Source organism: Phodopus roborovskii, unplaced genomic scaffold (genome assembly GCF_943737965.1).
Source record: "Phodopus roborovskii unplaced genomic scaffold, PHOROB, whole genome shotgun sequence".
Classification (NCBI taxonomy): domain Eukaryota; kingdom Metazoa; phylum Chordata; class Mammalia; order Rodentia; family Cricetidae; genus Phodopus; species Phodopus roborovskii.
The window spans coordinates 20,229,984-20,254,330 of record NW_026126485.1 but is presented as its reverse complement, the minus strand read 5'-3'; the positions used below and the strand labels follow the sequence as shown (position 1 = coordinate 20,254,330).

At 37.6% G+C, this 24,347-nt stretch overlaps 1 protein-coding gene across 1 annotated transcript in view; it reads left to right on the top strand.

Moving 5' to 3' along the window:
* Itfg1 (integrin alpha FG-GAP repeat containing 1) overlaps positions 1 to 24,347 on the top strand; it is a 120,050-nt gene that overhangs the window by 51,631 nt on the left and 44,072 nt on the right. Inside the window, exons 7-8 of the mRNA XM_051195052.1 lie at positions 11,594 to 11,655; positions 15,934 to 16,015. Coding sequence (XP_051051009.1) covers positions 11,594 to 11,655; positions 15,934 to 16,015 — 144 coding nt within the window. The remainder of the gene's footprint in view (positions 1 to 11,593; positions 11,656 to 15,933; positions 16,016 to 24,347) is intronic.

The window sequence follows — 24,347 nt, the reverse complement described above, 5'->3', positions numbered from 1 at the left end:
CTATGGTTTTGTTTGGGGCTCAGGTAGAAGATATATGTCTCTTTTTTTTTTCAAAGGTGTCTTAATTCAGTTTCTTGATTTGATTATTTGATTTTAACATGTGTTAAAAAAAACTTTTAAAGAGCTATAAAATGTCATTTATTGATAATGAAATGCTTATTTCACTGATAAAAGTTGTACATTTCTGGTACTAGGGAGATGACACAGTGGGTAAAATACTATGTAAGCATGAGAATCTCAGTTCAGATCTCAAGACTCTAATAAAAATCAGATATAGCAGCATATTCTCATAGCCACTACACCTACACCAGGACAAGCAGAACCCCATCCAGACTAGTGGCCAACCAGCCTTGCTCCAGATTCAGTGAGAGACCGTGTCTCAAACATAGTTAAGAAGGATAGAGGAAGACACCCAGTGTAAAATAAAGAGATGCTCATTAAAAAGAAGTTTCAACATAAAAGGAAAGGGAATGAGAAGCTATGGGGGGGGCAGGAAATGAAAAATGACCAATATTCATTTGTGCATCTATAAAATTGTCAAAGAATGGAAGTTTTGAAAATTAGATGGCTAAGCAATTAAGGAAGGCATTCAAACTTCAACCTCTGACCTCCATATGCATCCATGCACGGGAGCACTCACGTACACGCTCACATATATAAGTGCTGAAGAGTGACACATTGCTGCCCAATGTACATGCCACTTCTTCCTTGATGCCTTCCCCAGATTCATCGAAGCATAGCTAATACTACATAGTGTTTGTCGGTTTGTACATCTGTCTCTAAGGACAGAGAGTTCCTCAAACACAAGGGAGATTCTTCATCAATGTTTGTCTCTCTGATACCTGTTTGAGTACCACACCATGTGTGTAGAGGTCACATGACTACTAGTAGAAATCAATTCTCTCCTTCTACTGTGTCAGTCCCAGGAATTGAATTGAGGTACTCAGGCTTGGCAGCAAGCAGCTTTATCCTCTGAGCCATCTCTCTAGCCCTCTACTCATAAATTTTAGAACATTCATTTTCTTGATTAAAATGTGTGACTTTAGATATAAATTACTTTTTATTGAAATTGATTTTGCTTCATTTATTTAGTAGTTAAAATTTTATAGTAAATAACTTGCAAATAAAAAAATGCAGCCATTTCTTGTTGACTGTTGTGAGTAGCACTGCTGTGAGTTCAGATGTCTCCTCGTCTCCTCTATGTTGGTTTCATTGCTTTTGGTTATATTCCCAGATTGGGAGACATTAATAATATGTATGTATGTATGTATGTATGTATGTATGTATGTATGTATGTATGTATCTCCCTCACTCACTCCCTCCCTCCAGTTTTCTTGTGGACCTTCCACACTATTCTCTATAATAGCTATACCTATTTACACTCCAAAGCAGTGTAGAAGAATCCCCTATTTTCTTCATGTTCTCCCAACATTTTTTTTTTCTTCCCGATAATAGTTGTTCTAATTGTGGAGAGACATTTCATTGTTCTTTTGATTTGTGGTTCTCTGAAGGCTGATGACATTGAGCATTATTTCTTACATTTACGGGTCACATTCACTTTTTTCTTTTGAGAAATGTGTATCAGATCATTTGCCTATTTTTAAATTGTACTATTTGCTTTATGTTGCAATTTTGTGCCCTTTCTATACCCAAATATACACCTATTGTCAGATAAATACAGCCAGTATTCTGATTTTCTTCAATCTTAATGTTTCCTTTGCTGTTTATTTTTGCTTTTCATTTTTATGTCTTTGGAGTCATATCCAAAAACATCATCTGTAAGTGTTTGCCCTGTGTTCCCTTCATATATGATAGCTTTGTAGTTTCTGATATTATATTTTCATCTTTGAAGCATTTTAGGTCAGTAACCTGTATCCCCACATTTATTACAGTGGCTATACTTTCTCCAGTTAACTGTTGTGATGCAGTAGTTGGTAGTCTGTGAGTCTCTGATGAGATTTCCATTTTCTTCCACTGTTTTGTGTGTGATGTTGTTGGCACCATACTGTCTTGTAGTTTATCTTGAGACTGCCTCTACTTTGTTCCTGTTACTGGTTGTTTGGCTGTTCAGCATCCTTTGTGGTGTTCAGCATCCCTTTAGATCTAATGTTTGCTGTATGTAACTAGGTAAGACAGTGTCGGGAGCTCATCGGTTTGCAACTGTTACTTCTTCCTGATATATCTTAATCGTTGTATCTGTATCTATTTTTACAATTTGTGACCTAAAGTCCATTTTATTTATAATACCTACCTCTCATTTTTGTTTTCCATTTTAATTTTACACCTTCTCTCACCCCCTCATTTTCAGTTTATGTATGCCTTTCAAATGAAGTAAATTTCTTGCTGTCACAGTATCATTCACTGGGTCTAATTTTTACCCCTTCAGGTAGTCTGTATCATTTACCTGGGAAATTCAATCCATTTATATTGAATATTTTTACTGCTAAATAAGGGTATGCGCTTGGCATCTTCTTGTGCTATTTTCTTGTTCTGTAGGTCTGTTGTTCCTCTCTTCCTTTCTGGTTCATTCTTTTGGCTTAGTAGCTCTTTCTATCGATAGAATTTGATCATTTCTTTTTCTGTGTATATCTACTGTGTTGGTGATATTTGTGTGTATGCGTAACTTCTTGGTAGTAGTTTCCGTCATTTTGCTTCTACTGTATGAGTTTCTTAAGCATTTCTCATGGACCTGTTGTGGAAATAGTAAGTTGTTTTGTCTTTTCCTAATTTTTATTTTATATGTATGAGTGTTTTGCCTACATTTTTCTGTGTATCATGTATGTGCCTTCACCAAGAATGGGAGTTACAGATGGTTTCAGCCATCTGATGCTAGGAATCAAACCCAGGTTCTCTACAAAAACACATGCACTTAACAGTCTCTCCTGTCCCGGGTTCTCTGGTCTTAAGAAAAATAAACAACTTCTCCTTGATATCTAAAGGAAAACTTTTATAGGTATACTATACTTCAGTGGCTTTTTTTTTTTTTCCTTTCTTTAAAGACTATGGCCATATCATTCCATTCTCTCCTGGCCTGTAATATTTATGCAAAGTAAATCTGCTGTTAGTTAAAGGGAATCCCTTATAAGTGATTGTTTTCTATTTAGATTTCTGTTTCTGAGTTAGATTTTGAGCTTTGACTATGATATGCCTCTGAGAAGGCCTTTATTATTATGATGATGATGATGATGATGATGATGATGATGATGATGTTTGAGTCCTGTGAATGTCCTTTTCCTGAAGATATACAAGATTTATAAAATTTTCAAGAATAGTGTCTTTAACTTTTCTATTCCCCTGTCTTCCTTTCCTTCTCCCTTTGGTTCACGGGCAACTGAAATACACAGGCTTCCTTGCTCTGTGATCTCCTGTAAGTATCAAAGGTGCTTTTTAAATAATTCTTCTTCATCTGTCTTGGTTATTTCAAGAGTTTGGTCTTCATGCTCAGTAGTCTTACTTTTGCCTAAAGTTCTTCTGTTCAGGCCTTGCATTGCTTTGGGAGTTGTTTTTGTTTTATTTATTGACTCCTTTACTGAAAATTTGTTTTTTGCTGGCTTTCTCGTTCATATCATAGCCTGTCTTACCAATTTCTCTAAATTGACTGTGTTCTTTTGTATATTACTTTGTTTTCATATTTTCAAAGAATATATAACCTTTTATTATATTTTTGGGTGTGTGTGTGTGTGTGTGTGTACACATGCCCACGCACACACTCACATGCTATAGTATACCTATGGGAGTCAAAGAACAACTTGAGGAAGTCAGTTTTCTCCATCTCTCATCTGAGTCCCGGAGATCAAAATCTGGTCATCAGGCTTGTAGCTGTCCCTTTAGCTACATCTTGCTGATTCTGTTTCCATATTTTTTAATTCTTGTAAATTTAGCCAATATTTTAGAGGTGATATGTTGGGTTTTGGGGTTTGTTGGTTTTTGAATGTTGCTTGAGTCTTCTTGTGTGCATTTGAACATTTGATTATCATTTGCCTCTACCAGTTTTATGGGATAACTTACAAAGTAAAAACCTGTCTTTTTGTAATATCTCCTAAGGTATCAGGCTGTGATGGCTTCCATTCTAGATGTTTGCTTTTGTGTAGGTCCATGTAACATTTTCAGCTGTCAGTAGCCTTGGCAATGCCTGTACTTGTGGACTAGGCCTTTTTCTGCTGAACGTCAGCCCTGTTGTTCTGGTGCTTTAGTACCCCTAATAAAGTTGATTACTTCTCTCTAATTTGTGTCTCTGCTACATAGCCACTGTGGCCAGTGCACTGCCTCAAACAGTCTAATGACATGGATAGTATTTTCCTCTCTGGTCCTCTGTTGTGAAGGGAAACACAATAGGCTGCTCTAGTCTGTGACCTGGTGACACCATATGACGCAGATATCTCATGAGATGCTACTTTCTGTTCAAAAGTTCTGCTGTATTTTATTGTTGAGATTTCGGCCATGTTTTTACCTTACTTACTATTTCTTAAGTTTCAGGATTTCTTTTTATTTTACAATATTTTTCTAAATTTCTCATTCATTTAACAAGATTTCCCCTTGAGAGGATTACTTGTCTGTATTCTCTTGTAAACTCTTTGAATTTCATTGTGATCATCACTTCAAAGTCTTTATGCCCTTTTCTGTAACATTTTATTTGTGCTTCTAGAAATATTGTGGCTTTGGAAGCATTATTCTGCCTTGTTTTTTAGTAATTGCTGTTTTGCTTCACTGATAATTTACCCATCTGTTGAAATTAGTTGTTCTCACCAACTTTTATAAAATCTCTTTCATGGTAGACCACATTCTTATGAAAATGAGTGTGGTGCTGCTTTCCTAGTTGTCTTTGGTGTTGATGTGTTAGGCTTGGTTTCCAGTTGGCACTATATATCGTCTTTCTCAGCAGTAATCAGTGGTTTTGGTTAAGAAAGATACTCTGGCCATGGGGCTGACAGCACTTTAGTAGCAGAGATAGGAGTAGTACACACAGCAATAAGATGATTCCATGTCAGTCACTTCAGGGCTGGTGAGAGTGGGAGGTGTCCCCATGACCCAAGGCAGAACACCATAAATACAAACGCTTCTAGTAGTCAGTATTGTGTCTCATATTGTGATCCTTAGTAGATGGGTCCTTAGCCCCCTCCCCTGAACAAACTCCATTGATAATGTGGGTTTTTTGGTGGCTGTAGGAGTGGTGCTACTGTATGGCCCATGATAGAGCTATCTGGAAACAAGGGCCAATGAGAGGCACATCCTCAGTTCCCCTGATAACACATCATGATAGTAGCCAACATCAGTAACTGGAGCCATAGAACCCAAGAGATTCACTCTTCAGAGTGTTGCCATGTGCTACACAGGACCACATACCAACAATGAATGGCCAGGTATAGAGTTGGGGTTAGAGGCTGCTGTGTTGTTCTTAAGACTGATGGTAGCAAACAACAGCAGCATGTAATAAGAGGGCAGAGCCAAGTGCCTTGCATTTCAGGACTGGGTCAGTGTCCCCTACTATGCTAAACAGTCTGTTTTCTGCAATGTAAGACTCTGCATGATGATGTCTGTCCTCTAGGGTAGTGTGAATTCTAACAATGCTTTGGTTTTCAAAATGGGACCATGCTGCAACAATGTGGACCTGGGCACTGGAAACTCACAATCCAAGTTCTTTATTAAAGCAGAGTTACTGTGACAACTCTAGGCAACTCCTCTAACTGGAGGGTTCCACAGTTCTCCTGTAGCTAAAATTGCTGGCATCTTCACCAATAACATCTGCTAGGTGGTCTCATTTACCCTTTCCACTAATGATTAGTCTCCCCAGACAGAGCCTGAATGGTCACTTCCGGTGTACTTTGTTCCTTTTTCTGTGTTGTTACCCCAGGTTTCTGGGTCTTAATGTGGTTTCTGTGTCTCCGTCAGTGAGAACTAGTATCTTCCTTCAGCCACTTACCTTGAAATGTTGCTTCTTCTGAAAGAACTGACCGACCACTAACTGCCTCTGTTTAGCCACTGTACAGTCATCCACTCTTAGTATTTAATTTCTAACCAACCAAGCTTAGCCATCATTTTCTCATCACATTGTTGACAGTACAGCCATAGCTGTTCAGTGCACTATCCTTACAGTTAGAATTTAGCCCATATTCATGTAGAAGTCTGAAATATTAGACACTAGATTACTATGACAAGATAGGGAGAGATATTTTGCTGGTCTAACTGTTGCTTCCCCAGAAAACAGATTCTGAGAAGTTCCTATGTAGGAAGCTTCATTTTAGGAATTAGTCTATTAATGAATGAGAAGGAACGAAACCAGAGTTGCATTTTGATCCAATGTCAATTTAAATTTCAACTGACTCACTACATGGGAGCTGTACACATGGAATTAGTGACCCCATAGAGTTAGCCTGAATTCTTTGTGTGTCCATGCTCTTGCCAATGAATTGACATATTATTGAATATGGGCTTCCCAAAAACTCTTCCAAATACTGACTACTTAGGGCTATCTAATACCAGAACTTCAAGCAGCTCATCAGGTAAATTTTTCATTCTTAAGAGGTGATCTAGGAGCTCATTTCCCCATGGAGAGATGGATACTCCCTTAGCCTAGAAGCAAGAGGGAGGGCCTAGTCCCTACTCCAAATGACTTGCAGATTTTGATGATCCCTCCTGGAAGGTATCACCCTCCCTGTGGAGTGGAGGGGGGAATGGGATGGGAAGGGGCCAGGGGGCATGGGAGGGAGGGAGAGGGAACAGTAAGAAAATATTTTATATATATGTGTGTGTTTGTGTGTGTGTGTGTGAAGCAAAAAAAAAAAAAGAGGTGATCTGGGAGCATTATCTTTGGTGTATTTCCTTTCATTCTATTGTTTAATTTACTCTTACCCATCAGAGAGAGTGAGAGTTTGCTGCTTTGTTGAATAAACTTTTTTTATTAAATGTATTGATTATATGTACATTGGGGGGGGGAGTACACCCCTGTGGAAGGCAGAGGACAATTCACTAGAGTCATTTGCTTCTGTCGTGTGTGACCTTCAACTCAAACTCAGGTTATCAGACTTGGTGGCAATCATCATTGGCTACTTAGCCATCTTGTAATTCTCTAATTTTTTTTCATTTATCTTCTACAATTTTATACATAAGAACTAAATTTATATCATTTCCATCCCTTCCTCTCCTCTTTCCAACTTTTCTTATGTCTCTTCCACCATCTTTTAATGGGGATTCAGCTACTTCTGTAATAAATGATCAAGGCTTCCAACGATCTTTCAAATTCATGACCTAGTTATTTATATGTGTGTGTATGTATGCAAATGCACAATATATATATATATATATATATATATTTGTGTGTATATATATATAACCTTTTGAGTCCATCTAGTGTTGTTCATTTGTATATTTGTTTAAAGCTGACTACAGGGTTATCAGGCTTGTCACTGAAAAAGACTGATTCTTCCTCTCTGAGCACATACATTGGTTGCCTTAGTTCTTTAGGGATACGGCCTTGTAAGAGGCCACCTTGTCATGTCAGCTAGTGTTGTCATTGTACAGGCTATTGTTGCAATTTCATGGATGCAGCTTCCCCATCATATGTAGAAGACGCTGCCTTGTAGCTGATATCCTAAAGATTTTTTTCTAATAGTTATTTCATTCACTCTGAAATATGCTTCCTTATAATGAGTTATTAATAATTAATCATCTCTATACTATTTCTCCAAATAGTAAATGTTTTTCCATAACCTCTTTACATAATTCAAAACTGAAATGAGATTTTTATTATTATTATTATTATTATTATTATTATTATTATTATCTACAAGGTACGTCAATGTAGCTTTACTACACTTCCTCATGTAGCTTTAGTGCTTTCTATGGCTTTAACAAGCAGCTAGTGAAACTATAAAACAGTAGCACTGTATGTTATAGTTGTCAAGTTTTCCAAATATGCACAAAGCAAGAAGTTCATAATTTACCACATTTTTATGAAGTCACTATAAGACTCATATAGTAACAGCTAAAAAATGGAATTGTCTTCCAATAAATTGCTGGCTGCTACCTCCTATGTATGGTAACAGAGTAGCTCCAGGCCCTTGAAGGTCTGCAATGAGTCTGTGGATACTTATATGGAAAATGCTACCTCATTTACCACTAAGCAGGCTCAGCATTTTAGCAGCATGTGCCATTTAGTCCGAACAACTCTGACCTGTGTTCAGTTGTGCTGTGGTAGAGGCATAAGTGCCTCTCTTCTGCATTTACTGCTTTCAGGTAACTCAGAGCTTCTATCAAATGCTTCTTCAGTGATTCTAAGACCTCTGTGAATAATGATCCTCTTTTCTTTCTTTCTTTTTTTTTTTTTTTGTTTGTTTGTTGTTGACTGATTGGTTGGTTGGTTGGTTTGGTTTTGGGGATTTTGTTTCTTTGTTTTTTGAGATAGGGTTTCAAGATAGGATTTCAAGATAGGGTTTCTTTGTACATTCCTGGCTGTCCTGGAACTCAAGCTGTAGACCAGGCTGGCCTCAAACTCAGAGATCCACCTGCCTCTGCTGGGACTAAAGGCCACCACCACCCAGCTATTACTACCCTTTACATTTAAAAGCATTATTGTGTACATTATTGTTTTCATTCTTCTTAGTAGTCACCATGACCAGTATATTAGTCAGAGTTCTCTAGAGTAACAGAATTTTTTTTCCAAGCTCTGCCCCAGCTAGTCCCAAAATAGCTGCCTATGAATAGAAGGTCCAAGAATCCAGTGGTTGCTCAGTCCAAGAGGATAGATGTCTCAGCTGGTCTTCAATATATGCCAGAATCCCAAATAAGTAGATTCTAATGCCAGTGAAGGCATGGACTTGCTAGTGAGAGCAAGAGTAATCTGGAAGAAAAAAAGGAGGAGAAGAAGAAAAGAAGGGGGGGAGCTTCCTTATTCCCGTCCTTTATATAGACTTCCAGTAGAGGGTGTGGCCATGATTAGAGGTGGATGTTCCCACTTCTAAAATCTGGATTAGAAATAAATCTTCTCTCTTCAGATGATTTAATTAAGCAAAACATGCCTCATATATGTGTATATCCATTTTGGGGTTTTAGTTAATTTCAGATGTAGTCAAGTTTACAACCAAGATTAGCCATCACAACCGATCTCATTTAATTGCTGAATAATAATTTGAACACATACTCATTCCAAGTACATAGAAACCACAGAGATAAGAATCAAGACTCCCACCCCCAAGAAACTTCAAAAACATATGTGAATTCAGAATGTCACCATGGAATAACAATGGAGAAAATGCTATGCCTCAAGGAAAGATCTGGAAGGAAAGGGAGAAATTTGAACCAATTTTGAAGAATTCATTTACATGGTGGTTCTGAAGTAGAAAAATATCTCAGTTAAGGTTGTTATTTCTTTGATGAAATACCATGGCCAAATCAACTTGGGGAGGAAAGGATTTATGTGACATCCCAAGTCACAGTCCACTGAGGAAAGTCAAGGCAGGAAGGAAACTGGGCAGAAACTGATGCAGAGGCCGTGGAGCAGTGCTGCCTATGGATTTGTTCCTCATGGCTTGCTCAACCTGCTTCCTTATAGCACCAAGATCAGGAGCCAAAAAACGGTGCCACCCACAATGGTCCAGGTCCTCTCATATGAAACGCTAATTTAAAAAAGCTCTACAGACTATATTCCAATCTTATGATGGCATTTTCTCAATTGAGGTTCCCTCCTCTCAGGTTACTATCACCTGTGTCAAGTTGACATAAAACTAGCCAGAACAAAGGGCAAGTGCAAATGGAATGCACATGTAGATGCAAGTAGATATGGGGGAATATGGTAAAAATCAAATGGCAATTTCTCTGTTAGAGTATGCCTGTGTTAGTAGTGGGGAAGGAGCAGAGAAACAGATAATAAGGCTTTCCAGTGGAAGTGCGAAGGTGGATAAAAGGAGTAAAGACAACTTCGCATTTTGTTAAATGCTCTAAGTGCAATATGGAGGATGCATAGCAAAATGAAAGTAGATTGCTGGTAGGTATATCATCACCCAAATCCCAAGTGTTGCCAGGTAAATGTGAAAGTGAATGCCTCACCCAAAGTATGCCTGTGATGATAAAAGTTATCAGTCATCTTCATAAAATGCTATAATTCTCCCTCTAGAGACAGTGTCTTTAGCCTGATAGTAGCAAATGCTGAGGTATTTATTTGATGGGTAGACATAAAAATTATTCTCCCTGGAGCCAGGAATCAGAGGTCAACTAATTATGAGTGAACAAATTAATGTTCATTGAACCCAGCTATAATAATTACATTTATCATCTTCATAAACTTGTATGAAATTTGACACAAAATAATGTGACTGTTAGTTTGCTACGCACCATGTTGGGGGAAAGTATTTCTTTAAAATATTCATGGTCTCACGTCACAGTGAATAATAGCCATTTTAGAGCATATAAGAGTGAAACCACTTTAAAATTCCAGGAATCACCTATTAGGCTTTAGACCTTTAATAGTCACTAGGTAAAATTGCTATTATAAAAACAATAAATCATATTCCTCAAATAGATGTCCATTCCACGTGGCCTTGGTATTAAGAGGATGTTGGCTTTCACTATCGACCTTTTTACCTGTGCACTTTGCAATTACTTCCTATAGTATAGGCTTATGAAGAAAACCTGTTAGTCTGAATCATAAGTCTTATTGTGAGATCTAAGATTTCGGTTGCTGAGATGCTACAATTGAACATGATGCTGGACCATCCTGTGACAGACAGGTGTGTCTTTAAGGATGAAAATGTAAAATGCCGCCTGAAACAGAGTACAAGCTGATCCTACATTCAAAACAGCTGGACAAAACAGCCCTACAGACTACAGCCAGGATATCTGAATCTTCTTCGAATCCCCCATGACAGCACCCCTTACCAGCAGGAAGTAGTTTAGAAAGAACGACGCCCAAATTCCCAAATATTGTGTATAAATGTTTGTTTTCATTTAATTGGACTTTGTTATATAAAATTAAATAAAATAAAAAAAGAAAATGTAAAATGATTGGAATGAAAATATTACCTTATACCAACCATGAAATAAAAAGATTTAAGAACCAGGTGTGGTGGCACACACATTTAATTCCAGTACTCAAGAGACAGAGGCAGGTAGATCTCTGTGAGTTTGAGGCCAGCCTGGTCTACAGAGTAAGGTATAGGTCAGTCAGGGCTACATAGAGAGATTGTCTTGAATAAAATAAAATGAAATAAAAAAAATTAAAATCTTAAATATGTAATTTTAAAAGCTAGGACCGGGCTTGTAGGTAAAAGATGGTGTTTTACTGACATGGAAGAACCTGAATTCCATCCCCCTCTCTACAAAAAAGACACAGAAAGAAAAAGCTGGAAATAATTGTCCTGAAAATACAAATTGCTTTGGAAGGTCACATAGCAAATGTGTTCTAAACAAAGAGTCCATTTCCCTTCGTTGTTCTAATTCAGGGTTGTCTTCCTTTTTAAAAATATGTTCAAACCTTCTAAAATGTAATCAAACAATTTGTTTAGGTAGAATTATATTAATAACCATTCTACTCTCTCTTGCTTTTAAATGTATACATCAATATGACTACAAAAGTTTACATCTCCATATGTTTTCCTTCTAGATTTATTCCTCACGACATTGTCTGCCTCTAATACCTTCCAGTTTGAGATATGGGAAAATATGGTAAGAAATCATTTCTCTGAAGCGTTTTTAAATCCTTACTTTCCATAAGGGCACACAATATCATAAAATAAGATTACTGTGGTCGTTTGGTTGGTTTCAGTAATAAACAGGGCAACATTAAGGGCATTTGTTTGCATTACTGCACTCAAACCACTGAATGCTGAAGAAAATGATTTGTTAAGCATCAGGTCCTCTGCAGGTTTATAGGCATGACTGCCAATTAAAGCAATAAGCCTGCTCTAATGGGGGTGTTAACAGGACCCCTGCTAGCCTGTCAGCTGTTGACAGGGGATACTGACATTTAATTTTTCAGCTTGGTGATTTGTGAACTTTTTTTTTTTTTTAAGTAATTTTTTTCTCCTCACCTTTAGGCTTGCATAATTACATAGAGAACTCAATAATTGGGAGAGATAAGAGAGGATGGGAATAGCATAATCAAATATATTATATACCTATATAAATGTGTCAAAAACCCAAATTAATTTTTAAAAGAATAATTAAAAACAACTGACAATTTACTGCCAGGTTGACTGAGATTAAGGAGTCTTTCCCTATAGGTGTTAATAGTTAATAAAATGTTTTGAAGGCAATTTCGTTATTTGATTTTTTGCTTAATATAGATCATAGGACAGACAAATTCCTGAACTGTAAGGCATCAGAAGTGCCAAAGTTTGAATTCAGACTGCATAGTGGAAAGTGGAATTCAAGGCCAGTAAAAATGGCCAACCTGGTGACATTGTCACAGATTAGTTAAGCTCGAAATTCTCTTTCCTTGTGGAAAATGGACTAATAGTCTTCTTGGTAGAATGTCTGAGAAGGAAGCACATTGATGAATAGTAAGAATCAAAGTTTAGTTTTAGATTTTTTTTTAATTTCTCACCTAATTACTCCTGATAATCTCGTTGCCTTTTATTCAGTCCAAATTAAAGCCATACCCTAGATTTTATTAGAATTTAGAAAGTGTACAGCACAAACTCGTGGGAAGAGATTGCTATAAAGTCATTTCTTATCACAAGGCCAGTGATGTTGCTAACAACTCATGAAGCTAAGATCCCTGTGTAATTGGGATTGGGTCCTCTCACAGCCTCCAGGTGACTCATGGGGAGGAAAGGTGAGAAAGATACAGGGGTACCTTTGTCAGTCACCTGGGTTGTTTGATTAGTTCATACCAGGGATGGACAGGCAAGCCTTGATACAAATAAGTAGAATTTGTATATGAGATTATGAAACAGTTTTACATGCATAGGATCCTCTCATTCTACAGCAGAAAAGGTTCATGAAGAATACAGATTCTTGATTGAAATCTTTTTTCTTTAACATTTTTTTCCTTTGAAGAAAACAAATATTTTTATTAACATAAAATAAGTTCTTTTAATAAAGTGTCAGGGTTAAAGAATAACCATTCAAGTAAAAATTATCCAAACACTTGGATAAAAAGCTAGTCATGGTGACACATTTCTTTAATCCCAGCACTTGGGAGGCTGAGGCCCAGATATCTCTGTGAGTGGAGGCCAGCCTGCTCTACATGGCACATTCCAGGCCAGCCAAGGCTATGTGAGAGACCCTGCCTCAAGCAAAAAATCAAAAATAAAATACCCAGGGAGCTAAAGAGATCACTCAGCTGTTAAGAGCACAGGTACTCTTCCAAGGACCCTGGGTTTGAGTTCAGATCTTAGCACCCACATGGTGGGTGGCTCACAACTCCAGTCCTAAGTGACACAGTGCTACCTGTGGTCTCCACAAGCACTGCATGCATGTAATACACAGATGTATTTGCAGGCAGAACACCCCTATATATAATACAAATTAAAAGGTTTTTTTTTTTAAACACAAAATCTTTTTAATTAAAATACTTGCTAACGAAGGAAAGACAGATTTGGTTTAGGGAGACTGTTTACAATGAGGCTATGATGTAGGGACAAGAATATTAGACTCCAAAATACAAAAAGGTGAAAAAAAAAAAAAAAAAAACATTTTTCCCTGACCAGAGAGGTAGCCAGTTTAATGGGAGAAAAATCTTTGCCAGCTATACATCATTCAGTGAATTAGTAGATACAATTTACAAAGCACCCAAAAAAAAAAACCATAAACAAATGAACAACTTATTTAAAAATGAGCTGTGCATCTAAACAGGCAGTTCTCAAAAGAATACATAGAAATGGTAGTGGTAACTTTAAAAAGGGGTTTAATACTCTTTTGTTTGTTTTACATATCCATCCCAGTTCCTCTTCCTCCCTCCCTCCCTATTTTCCTCTCTCCCACTCTCTCACCCCCTACCAAATACCCTCCCACTCACCCCCCACTCCACTCCACATGTAGGGCGATGCCTTCCAGTAGGGGTCATCTAAATCTGTCAAGTCACTTGGAGTAAGGCCTTCTCTCCAATCTCTAGGTTAAATTTTTATAGCCAAGGAAGAAAGGAATAACGTTACTAAGAGGAAAGGATGATCTTTGTCTGAACTCACCTAACAGGATCCTAGCTCCAATCGGGCAGAGCTATTGTTAACTGAAGGAAAAGGGGATTCTGACTAACCTAAATAGTTACATTTTTGTAATTTTGTAAGAATAGAGATGAAAGGCTAAGTTTGGGCTAAGTAGAATTCTTAAAAGAGCCTACCAGAAATTACACAAAGAGAGACTCCCTGGCAGTATTCACTGAGTATTTCACTAAGATAAATGAACCGAAATATATTTTGAAAACTAACTCAATCAGTGAAAGATTGTTCAAGTACTTTACAATAATATATCAGTTGACCAAAGAGAACCTCAAATGTATAAAACCACAGTAACGAGCAGAACACTGAAGCTTTAACATGTCCTTTCTAGGGCATTATGCATGCTCAGCTCAGTGATCGGGCTCTGGAAAATCCAGATGTGTGGTCCAGAAGGACAGCCAAGGCCAGTATACCAGTGACTACTCACTAGGAGATGTGACAAGAGATTGAACCTTATATTACAGAACCCAAAAAACAAGGAGAAGTTGCTTCTCTCCGACCCACCCAGCATTAGTAGTGGAGGCTTCAAGAAAGATTTGACCTTTGAAATGGATAGTAGGGTTTTTTTTTTTTTTTTGACTTTTTTTTATTTAATTTTATATAACAAAGTCCAATTAAATGAAAACAAACATTTATACACAATATTTGGGAATTTGGGTGTCGTTCTTTCCAAACTACTTCCTGCTGGTGCGCTGTCTTGGGGGCATTCGAAGAAGATTCGGATATCCTGGCTGTAGTCTGTAGGGCTGTTTTGTCCAGCTGTTTTGAATGTAGGATTAGCTTGTACTCTGTTTCAGGCGGTCTGGCATGATCAAACCACATTAGTCTGGAAGGAATCCACATCTTTTCATTTTCTGTGGAAACAAAAATAGAAATCCTTTTCTCCAGTAACTTGTCCTTCAACTTAAATTTTGGAGTCAAAGCATTTTTTTTAATTTAATTTATTATTTTACATGTCGATCCCAGTTCCCCCTCCCTCCCTCCCTCTCCCCCAGCCCTCTCTCCCTCCTTCCCTCCCTTTTACCCTCTCTGCCCTCTGGATAGTAGGGTTTTAATGACAGGAAGTTAGAGCAGAAGAGACAGGCAAGAAGTAGAGTGTTCAAAAGTCACCAAATGTATTCAGAGACAAGAAGCAAGCCAGGTTGACCCAGAAGAAGAAAGGAATATTGAAAAGCAAGATTAGCAAAGCTGCTTTAGACAAGATTAGTATGGTCTTGACGTCTAAACTAAATAATTGGATAATAATCTATTAAGAAACTATTAGATGATTTATTACCCCGTTACTGTGGCTACTGTTCCACACTAGGTAGCTTCATAAAGAAAACCTGGAAATGGTACAGTAACATGGATTGACAGTAACCTAGGCAAAGGATGAGTTACTTAGAGTAAAATGTGGGGAGTGGATGACGAAGGGTAGCATGAGAAGGTAGAATATCCATATGGTAACTTGTGTTGTGATTCTATCACAGAAACAGAAAGGACAAAGGAAATGGCTAATAGAGCAAAAAATAACCCACAATTTAGAAGAGTCATTCACAGAGCTGACTAGAGATGTAGGATGCAGAGCAAGGATGAGAAGCATCATGAGACAGTCGAAAAGAACAAGCATGTCACACGTGTGTCTTTGTGGCTCACTGTGGCTTCTCTGATAATAAAAGTGGGTAGGAAATCAGGATGACTTTAGAGAAACAACAAAAGGATTAAATTAAGTTTCTCTTCAGTTTTCCACTTGACAGATGAATGCGTTGCGATGTCCTAATTGAAAATGTTTTGGCTTTGACAGGGTGGAAACTTCTCTATCAGTAGTGTCTTTGAAAAACCTAAAAACCTAGTGGTGGTTGGACAGTCAGCGTTTGCAGACTTTGGTAAGACTGTTTTTGCCTCTTAATGCCCCCACATTCCCAGACTGAGACACAGCAACAAAGGCTAGAAATCATCAAAATAACTACTTATCTCATTTCTACCTCCCTGCTTTCTCTTATGTGGTTATATAGTTAGAGAAGTAGTGAACAAGTTAAAGAATGATAAAGAAGAAACTCTGTTAAGGATTTATTGCCCAGTAAAGTTGTTTTTTGTTTGTTTGTTTGTTTGTTTGCTTGTTTTTTGTTTGTTTTGTTTTGTTTTAACAAAATAGTTGTGAGAATTTTTGTCACAAAATTTCTTAGTTTGTGTAAAATTGATTGTACCTTCAGTTACATGAACAACTCCATTAGAAAAGTCATATACTTGTACAGGATCATTAACTCCTACAAATTAAAAGCAAAACTTAGACCTCTATTATACTTAAATCGCTGTACTAAAAACAGTGTAATAAAGCTGTAGTTTTGAAACTAAGATCCTTGCCTTTAAACAAATGTAGTGTTAAGTAGAAAGACAAAGGATAAATACCCAAAAATAAATACAAGAACAATGAAAACAATTCCTACATGTAAGAGGGAAAGGAGACTATAGTTCTTTTCTGATTATGGAGTTGATACTACAGGACAAGTGAAAACTATCAAATGGCTGGACAGTGGGAACTTGGATTGGACTTGGAGGTACCTGTAAGGTTCATCTGAAAGTCTGTGGTGGCATGTAAATGGTATGGTTAGTGACCAGTAAACACACCCATTTGGCTTGAATATAGTATTTCTGTAAAAATGTAGAAACATACAGATTGACTAAGCACTTCGGGTTATTGAAATGTTTACAGATAAGCAAAGACTGATTTTATTCTGTAGAATTTGTCGGAAATAGAAACGTTTTGAAGAGTTCTTAGGTAAAACCACCTTTATATATTGACTTCCAGAAATAAAGTTGAATGAAGCCTTTGATCTAGTGGAATGTGTTGATGAAAATGCTTCTCAGGCTTTGGGGGAGCTGTTAGAATCTATGAGGTGCTTTAAGGTTTCTGTCCAAAGAGAGGCAGCTGAAAGCAGTTTTAGGACACTTCCTTCTAGAGATGAAACCAGTCAGGGATGGAGTTACAGCCACATAGGTAAAGGAAGAGGCAGGAACAACCAATAAGTCAGATAGTTCTTTGGACACTCGAATAGATGAAAAGTAAAATTGTTTTTGTTTTTAGGGTTGAGATATATATATATATATATATATATATATATATATATATATATATATAGAGAGAGAGAGAGAGAGAGAGAGAGAGACATATATATATATATATATATATATATGAGATTGTTTTGCTTTCGTGTATGTATACTGTGTGCATGCCTGTTGTCTGTGGCAGCCAGAGGATGGTGCCCGATTGCCTGAAACTGGAGATACTAAGAGTTGTAGGCAACCATGTGGTGCTGGGAATGAAACACAAGTCCTTTGCAAGAACCACAAACACTGTTAACCACTGAGGCAACTCTCCAGCCTTCTTAAAAGGTAAAATAAATGCTGAAGGACTTAAAGAAAAATAATATGGATGGAAGCAAAGCTGGAATATTTAGTGACTCTAAGCAAAGAAATAAAACCAAAGCAAGTCAGAGAATCCTCCAAGAGCCCAAAGATCAGCTATTAGGTGAATCCTGTAAGGAAGGCATAAAACATAAGCTGACAGAGGACAAAAGATGGAAGGAGAGCTAAAGGTGGTCAGGAACCATTGGTGAATAGAAATTGTGATTGCAGACAATGGCAAGAAGAGGATTTATAGTTTAGTGGCATCTTAACTTTACCAAGGTTGCCATTTGTAGAGCTCAGGGCCCTTATTGAGCTGTAGACATCACCTAGTAAAGAATGTGCCATCGGGTGAGCACTGGGTGAGGTGCTGTGCCACTGTTAGTTGGCAGTCATTGAGGAATGTGTGTCTTTTAGAAGGCACTGTGTTGTTTTAGTTTGTTTTGTGACTAGATCTCACTGTGTGGCCCTGGCTGCTAGGAACTTGCTATGTATGTTTTCAAAGTTCCATAATCCTCTTGCCTTTGCCTTCAAAGTGTTCTGATCACAGGTGTAATCAGCACTGGAAGACATTTTATGTCTTATTCTATTTCATATGCATCTAGCCTTTAAACAATAGTAATAGTTTTGTCTCTTCCTACACAGGCTCAGATCATCAAGTTGCAAAATTTCAATAAGTCACTCTTTACTTAAATTTTATAAAACAAAAACTTGGTAGAAATAAGATGATGTTTTCCAACACAAAAATTATATAGAGAAAATGTTTTAATTTTGTATGTATGCAATACTAGATGTAATGTGAAAATCAATGAAAAGCTATACAGCTGGGCTGAGAGTGTAGCTCAGTTGATAGAGTGGTTTCTTGATATACACAAAGCCCTGGTTCAGTACCATAAGGTTAAAAAGAAAAAAGAAAAAACTGGTGTATTGTTGCACACTCACAGTCCTTGCACTTGAGAATTAGAAGCAAGTGATACAAAATTAAAGGTGAGGCCAGCCTGGTCCATTTGGGACCTCTGGCAGTCTGAATAAGAATCACACACACACATGCAAGCATGCACACACGTACACACACACCAGAGGTTCATATATATGAATGTTTAGCTACCAGGGAATGAGACTGTTTGAAAGGATTGGAAGGTTTAGGAAGTGTGGTCTTGTTGGAGGAAGTGTGTCACTAGGGGTAGGCTTGGAGGTTTAACAAGCCCATGCCAAGGCCACTTTTTCTCTGCCTTTTTGCCTGTGGATCAGGAAGTTGTTCTCAGCCACAGTTCCAGTGCCATGCATACCACCATGCTCCCTTCCATTTTGATAATTGACTGACTCTCTGAAACTGTAAGTCCCCAATTTAATGTTTTCTTTTATAAGGGTTGCCTTGGTCATAGTGTCTCTTCACAGCAATTTAGATACTAAGACAAGACCCTATCTCAAAATACAAACATGTAACTACATAGCTGAAGGAAAAACAAAACCTTATATAGGTTATTGACATTTTATAAATATGAAATCACTTCAAAACTCAATGTATATTGTATACCCATATCTAATATTTTCATGTATCGGGTCATCATAGTGTCTGGTACTGAGTTCCTTAACAAGAACTAGGCATGACTTTGAAGCATCCATGTTGTTGTCTTAGTCTACAGGCATCCTATCTAAAGGGGCTAGTAAAACAGAAAACATTGTTATCCATGAGGTTAACATAGTGGAAAATACCAACCAATGTAAACACAGTGCCATTGATTGTTAGCACTAAATCTGATACCACTGTAGCTACCATAGTGGATAATTAATTAGTACTGGGAAAATGCCACCATAAGGTTAGCTTATGAAATCTGCATAATATTTGGTAAAATTTTGTAATTTCGGCTTAACCATGGTAGACCAGAAATAATTGTATCAAAATAACTCTTAAAGCACTCAGATCCCCTGGCTTTTCAGATAGGTTATTTAGTAGCAGTCTGACAAATTTCAATTTTCTTGGTAGTTAATGGGGAATAAGAAGTCAGATAAGCCATGTGTAGAGATTTACATTTTTTATTTAATCTGTGTGTTAATGAGTGCCTGAATGTTCTTACTCTCTTACAAAAGAATTTTAAGAATTAAATGCAATCAATAGACAAGCAATAGCTATATCATAAATGCAGTTGTAAAGGGGATGCTCTGGGTTCAGCTATGTGACTCATTTAAGGGTACCTTTAATTACAAATTTTCAAGTTAATACTGTTTTTTTAATTTAATTCTTATAGTTGAAATTTGGCTGTCTTGTTATTATTAAAGAGTACTAAACTCCAGCGAGAGTCATCAATAAAGCAGAAAAGTCTTGGACATCATAGATGTTAACTTTTAAATTTATTGCTCTTTCACTTTTATCACTAATCATAATTTTTCAAGAAAATACAGGGTATTTTAATAAGTATAACATGGACAAATTAATTAATTGATGGGTCCAAAGAATCTGATTAACTTTTATTTTCTTTCAATGAATTGTATGGGATAGGCATTGGTTCAGTCAAATCTTCAAAATCATGTTCCCATTTTTCTTCCATTTAGCTTCCTTCTTGTTTTGTAATGAAACGTTTATACTATGTACAAAATGTTAATCAATGTATTCAAGAATTATCTTTGAGTGCCTGTCATGTGGATTAAATCTGTTTCAAATATTTGACATTTGGCCATGAATGAAACATATGCTCATGAAATTTAAATTCTATTGAAGAAGAGAACTAAACAAATAAAGTGAAAAATATTTGAAACGTAGTGAAAGAGCTATTAGGAAGTAAAAAACAGGGTTTTAAAATGAGAATTGATAAAGGGTACTGTAAGTAACTACTTGGAGATTGCATTTGACCCCAGCTTAGCTAAATAAGTTTGATATTACAGAACAAAAAAGAAGATTGTCTCTTGGCAAGAACGTATATGGGTTTGTGAACTATGGTAAGAGTTGGGAAAATTCTAGATTAGTTAAAAGAACCTATGGTAAACCATGCAAACAAAGACCATGCAAAGAGGAAGTGGAGCCAGCACAATTCTAGGAAATAGAAAGAAGTGCTCACATTTAGGTATGTTGGAGACAAGGTTGGTAATACATACTAAAGGACTAGATGTCCAATCAAAGATTAAAAGAAAGTGAAAAAAAAAATGACCTGATGGGAGATGTCATTCTGTATATATGTTTCTCTTATTGGTTAATGAATAAAACACTGTTGGCCAATAGGAAAGCAAGATAGGCAGGACTAGGAGACAAGGAGGATTCCAGAAGGAGTAGGGAGGAGATTCAACATGGAGGAAAGAGCACAATGTCAGCCCCTCTCTCTGGTAAGATAAGACCATGGGGAAATACTTAGATTAATAGAATAGATTAATATTTAAGACAGAGCTAGCCAATAAGAAACTAGTAACTGGCCAACAGAATTATATCTAATACAGAGTCTCAGTGTGTTATTTGGGGCTGGCGCGGCTCTGGGCCCAGGTCGGCCGGGAAAAACCTTACTGCTAACAATGACCAGGCTTAACTACTAGCAAAACCTTGTTTCATTACCTTTTAGAAGATGGGCAGTGGGTTGTGGGTCATTGAAGGAGCCTATGTCCACAGCAACTTGCCTCACCAAAACTGTTATTGTAACTTTTCTCCAGCTAACTAACCTCATGATTTTTCAAGTAGTCCCTCCTGTACCCAATTACCCCTTCTCATCTCTCTCTATAAAATCCTCTTCCTTTGGGTCTCCTCTGATTTCACTAAAATGTCACCATGTCCAGAAGGCCTCCCTTGACCACTGTGTTCAAAATTGAAAGCTATACCCCAATACTGTGGACCCTATTTCCCTTACCTTGTATCTAACATGCCATACATCCCACCTTTGAATCCACAAAAAATGTGCTTTATTGGTGTGGGGTTTTTTTCCCCCTGGTTCTGTCAAGTCTAGGCCAATGCTACTTACAAATAATATTTTTGAGATTATAATTACATCATATTCCCCATAATTTCCTTTTTTCTAAGCCCTCTCATATGTCCCCCCTTGCTCTCTTTCAAATTCATGCCTCACTTTTAATTAATTGATGGTATGTGTATATATAAATACATAAATATAACTTGCTTAATCTGCATAGTGTTATTTGTATGTGTATTTTCAGAGCAGACCATTTAGTATTGGATAAACAGTCAATGTGCTCTTCCCTGAGGAAGACTGTTTCTCCCATTCTCCGCATCACTTAGTTGCCTCTAGTTCTTTGAGCAGGGTTGAAGCCTCCTGGGCTTTCCCTGTCCACATTTGCATGTTTTTTGTTGTTCTTGTTCAGCTCATGATTATGTTAGTGACACTTTGTATTAGTCAGGGTTCTCTACAGTAACAGAACTGAGAGAGAGGGAGAGAGAGAGTTCATTTTATATATATGGGCGGGTTGGGAGGATTTATTAGAATGACTTACAGGCTACAGTCCAGCTATTCCAACAGTGTCTGGCTATGAACAGAAAGTCCCCAAGGCTCAGTCCCCAAGGCTGGATGTCTCAGCTGGTCTTCAGTATTCGCTGGAATCCTGAAGAAGTAGGCCCTAACGCCAATAAAGCGATGGACTTGCCAGCAAAGAATTCCTTCTTCCATGTCCTTTGCATAGAGGTTCCCAGCAGAAAGTGTGACCCAAATTAGAGGTGGGCTTTTTCCAGTTTAAATGATCTAGATTAAAGTTATGTCTTCCACCTCAAGATCTATATTAGAAGTGGATCTTCCTACTTCATATTAAGCAAAAATACCTCACAGATGTGTCCTCTATTTTTGGGTTTTAGTTAATTCCAGATGTAGTCAAGTTTATATTGAATAGCCATCACAAATGTTATGGGTGTACCTTCTCTGATATTCCTTGGAGACACAATCCCACTGCAAATACACTTGTCTTGCTCTTACAAATTTTTGCCCTTCTGGAAATATCCCTTAGCATTTTGGGATCACGGATCCTTAGGATGATATTGGAAGACATTTAGATATTAAATTTGAGCTTAAGTCTTAAAAATCATTTAATCAATGGAACATTTTCATTTGCTTGAAATAATTCATTAAAACTATTTAGGACACACCCTTCTTCAGGGTCTAGCCAGGTAAATGGATGGAACTAGAAATCATATTGATTGAGGTGATCCAGAAAGACAAACATCACATGTTCTCTCTCATATGAGCCTCCTAGCTCTAAATCTTCAGATATGAATTCATAACCTAGAGTAATTGCAAGCAAGTGTGAATGTTACACCTCTGGTGCTGCAAAGGTGTCCTGATTTATCGGGAAGCCAGGCTACCTAGAGCTGCAGTTGTACAATTCTGAAGGTTTAGAGTCTAATAGGACAACTCAGCCCTGGAGGGAAAGGTGTCCTCGCTTGTGTAGAAGCCGGGCTACCTGAAGCTGGGGTGCTGTGAGTGATGGTCTCCCCACAGGGTACAGCAGTCCTGCTCTTCTCCTGAAGAGAACAATTAGAGCTGAGTTCTGTCTGCTCTGTTCCCCTAAGGGGATGTCCTAGCAGAGCTATCCGCTGCTTCTTCTGTCCAAGATATTCTAGTACAGTCTGCTAAAGGGGAAGGAAGCCCCTACAGAAATGTAGCCGTTTCCTCCGACTCCAGCGAAAAGTTGTTACTTTTCCTTCTCAGCCTTGCTCAGTCCCCTAAGGGAATGTCCCAGCAAGGTTCTTCTGTTCTGCTCTGGCTAATGAAGATCTTCACAGAAGACTCTTGGGAGGAAGGGATTTATGTGGGAAGGAAGAGTATAGGAGAGTGGCTTGCTCTGCCAGGATGGAAAAGGAAGGCCAACAACTGAACAGGCAGAAGAGGTTATATAGGGTTTCTTAGGGGCTGAGTTTTCCTAGAAGTTTTTCTGCTCAGGGATTGGTTAGTTTAGTTGGTCAAGGCAAAGATGGCTCTGGTTTCAGAGGCAAATTGTGTTTTTCTTTTCACTGGCCTTTTTAAACTTTCTGACTCTAGTTTCAGGCCAGGGAACATTTCTTTCACTGACTGATTCTAGGGACAAAGTGTGTTTCTTTGGCTCAGGCTTCAGAGTCAGGGTATGATTCTTAGGGTCTGGGTTCAGGGCTGAGAGTGTTCCTTTCACTGGCTCTTGGGGTTCTTTGGATGTCCCTTTTACCCTGTAGTAGCTATAGAACCAGGAAAGTAAAAGGGGAGCGTTGTGGGGGTGAGAGTGGGAAAAAAAAATCTTCATATTTTCATTGTTCTAATTCTTGAGCCCTGACCATTGAAAAATATGTTAACTTCAGCACTTATTAAATTTTAAAGGAAAATTATATTTATACAGCTTTTTAATATCCTTTTATATCCTTATACTGACAACTTAGTTTGCATGTGGTTAAAGTAAAAACAACCAGTTTAGACATTTCTCCCTCTGTCACTCCAAAGGAAGATAATAATACTGTTATAAATTTTTAGGACAACAAACATTGCATTTATATACATTGCCATGTGGCATACAAAATGCTGAGGTATTCTTAGAGTAGTCCTGAAACAAATACTAAATGTAAGTCATCAGTATTCCATTCCATGTCACTGTGCAGATTGCAGCTTCACATCTCCTGTAGCAAACAGGATTGGTTCCAGAATTTCTATCTACTTTGAAGCAAACAAGTTGCCCAAGACATGTATTATGATGAGTCATCAATGCCAGCTGTGGTTCTGATAAATACTTCAAATGTTTTTATTGGAAATGGCAGTTGTGATGATTAGTGCTAACTGTCAACTTGAGAAACCCTAGAATTGTGGGAGCTGAGTCTCTGAGCATGCTTGTGAGGGCTTGTCTTGATTTTCTTCATTGCTGTGGGGC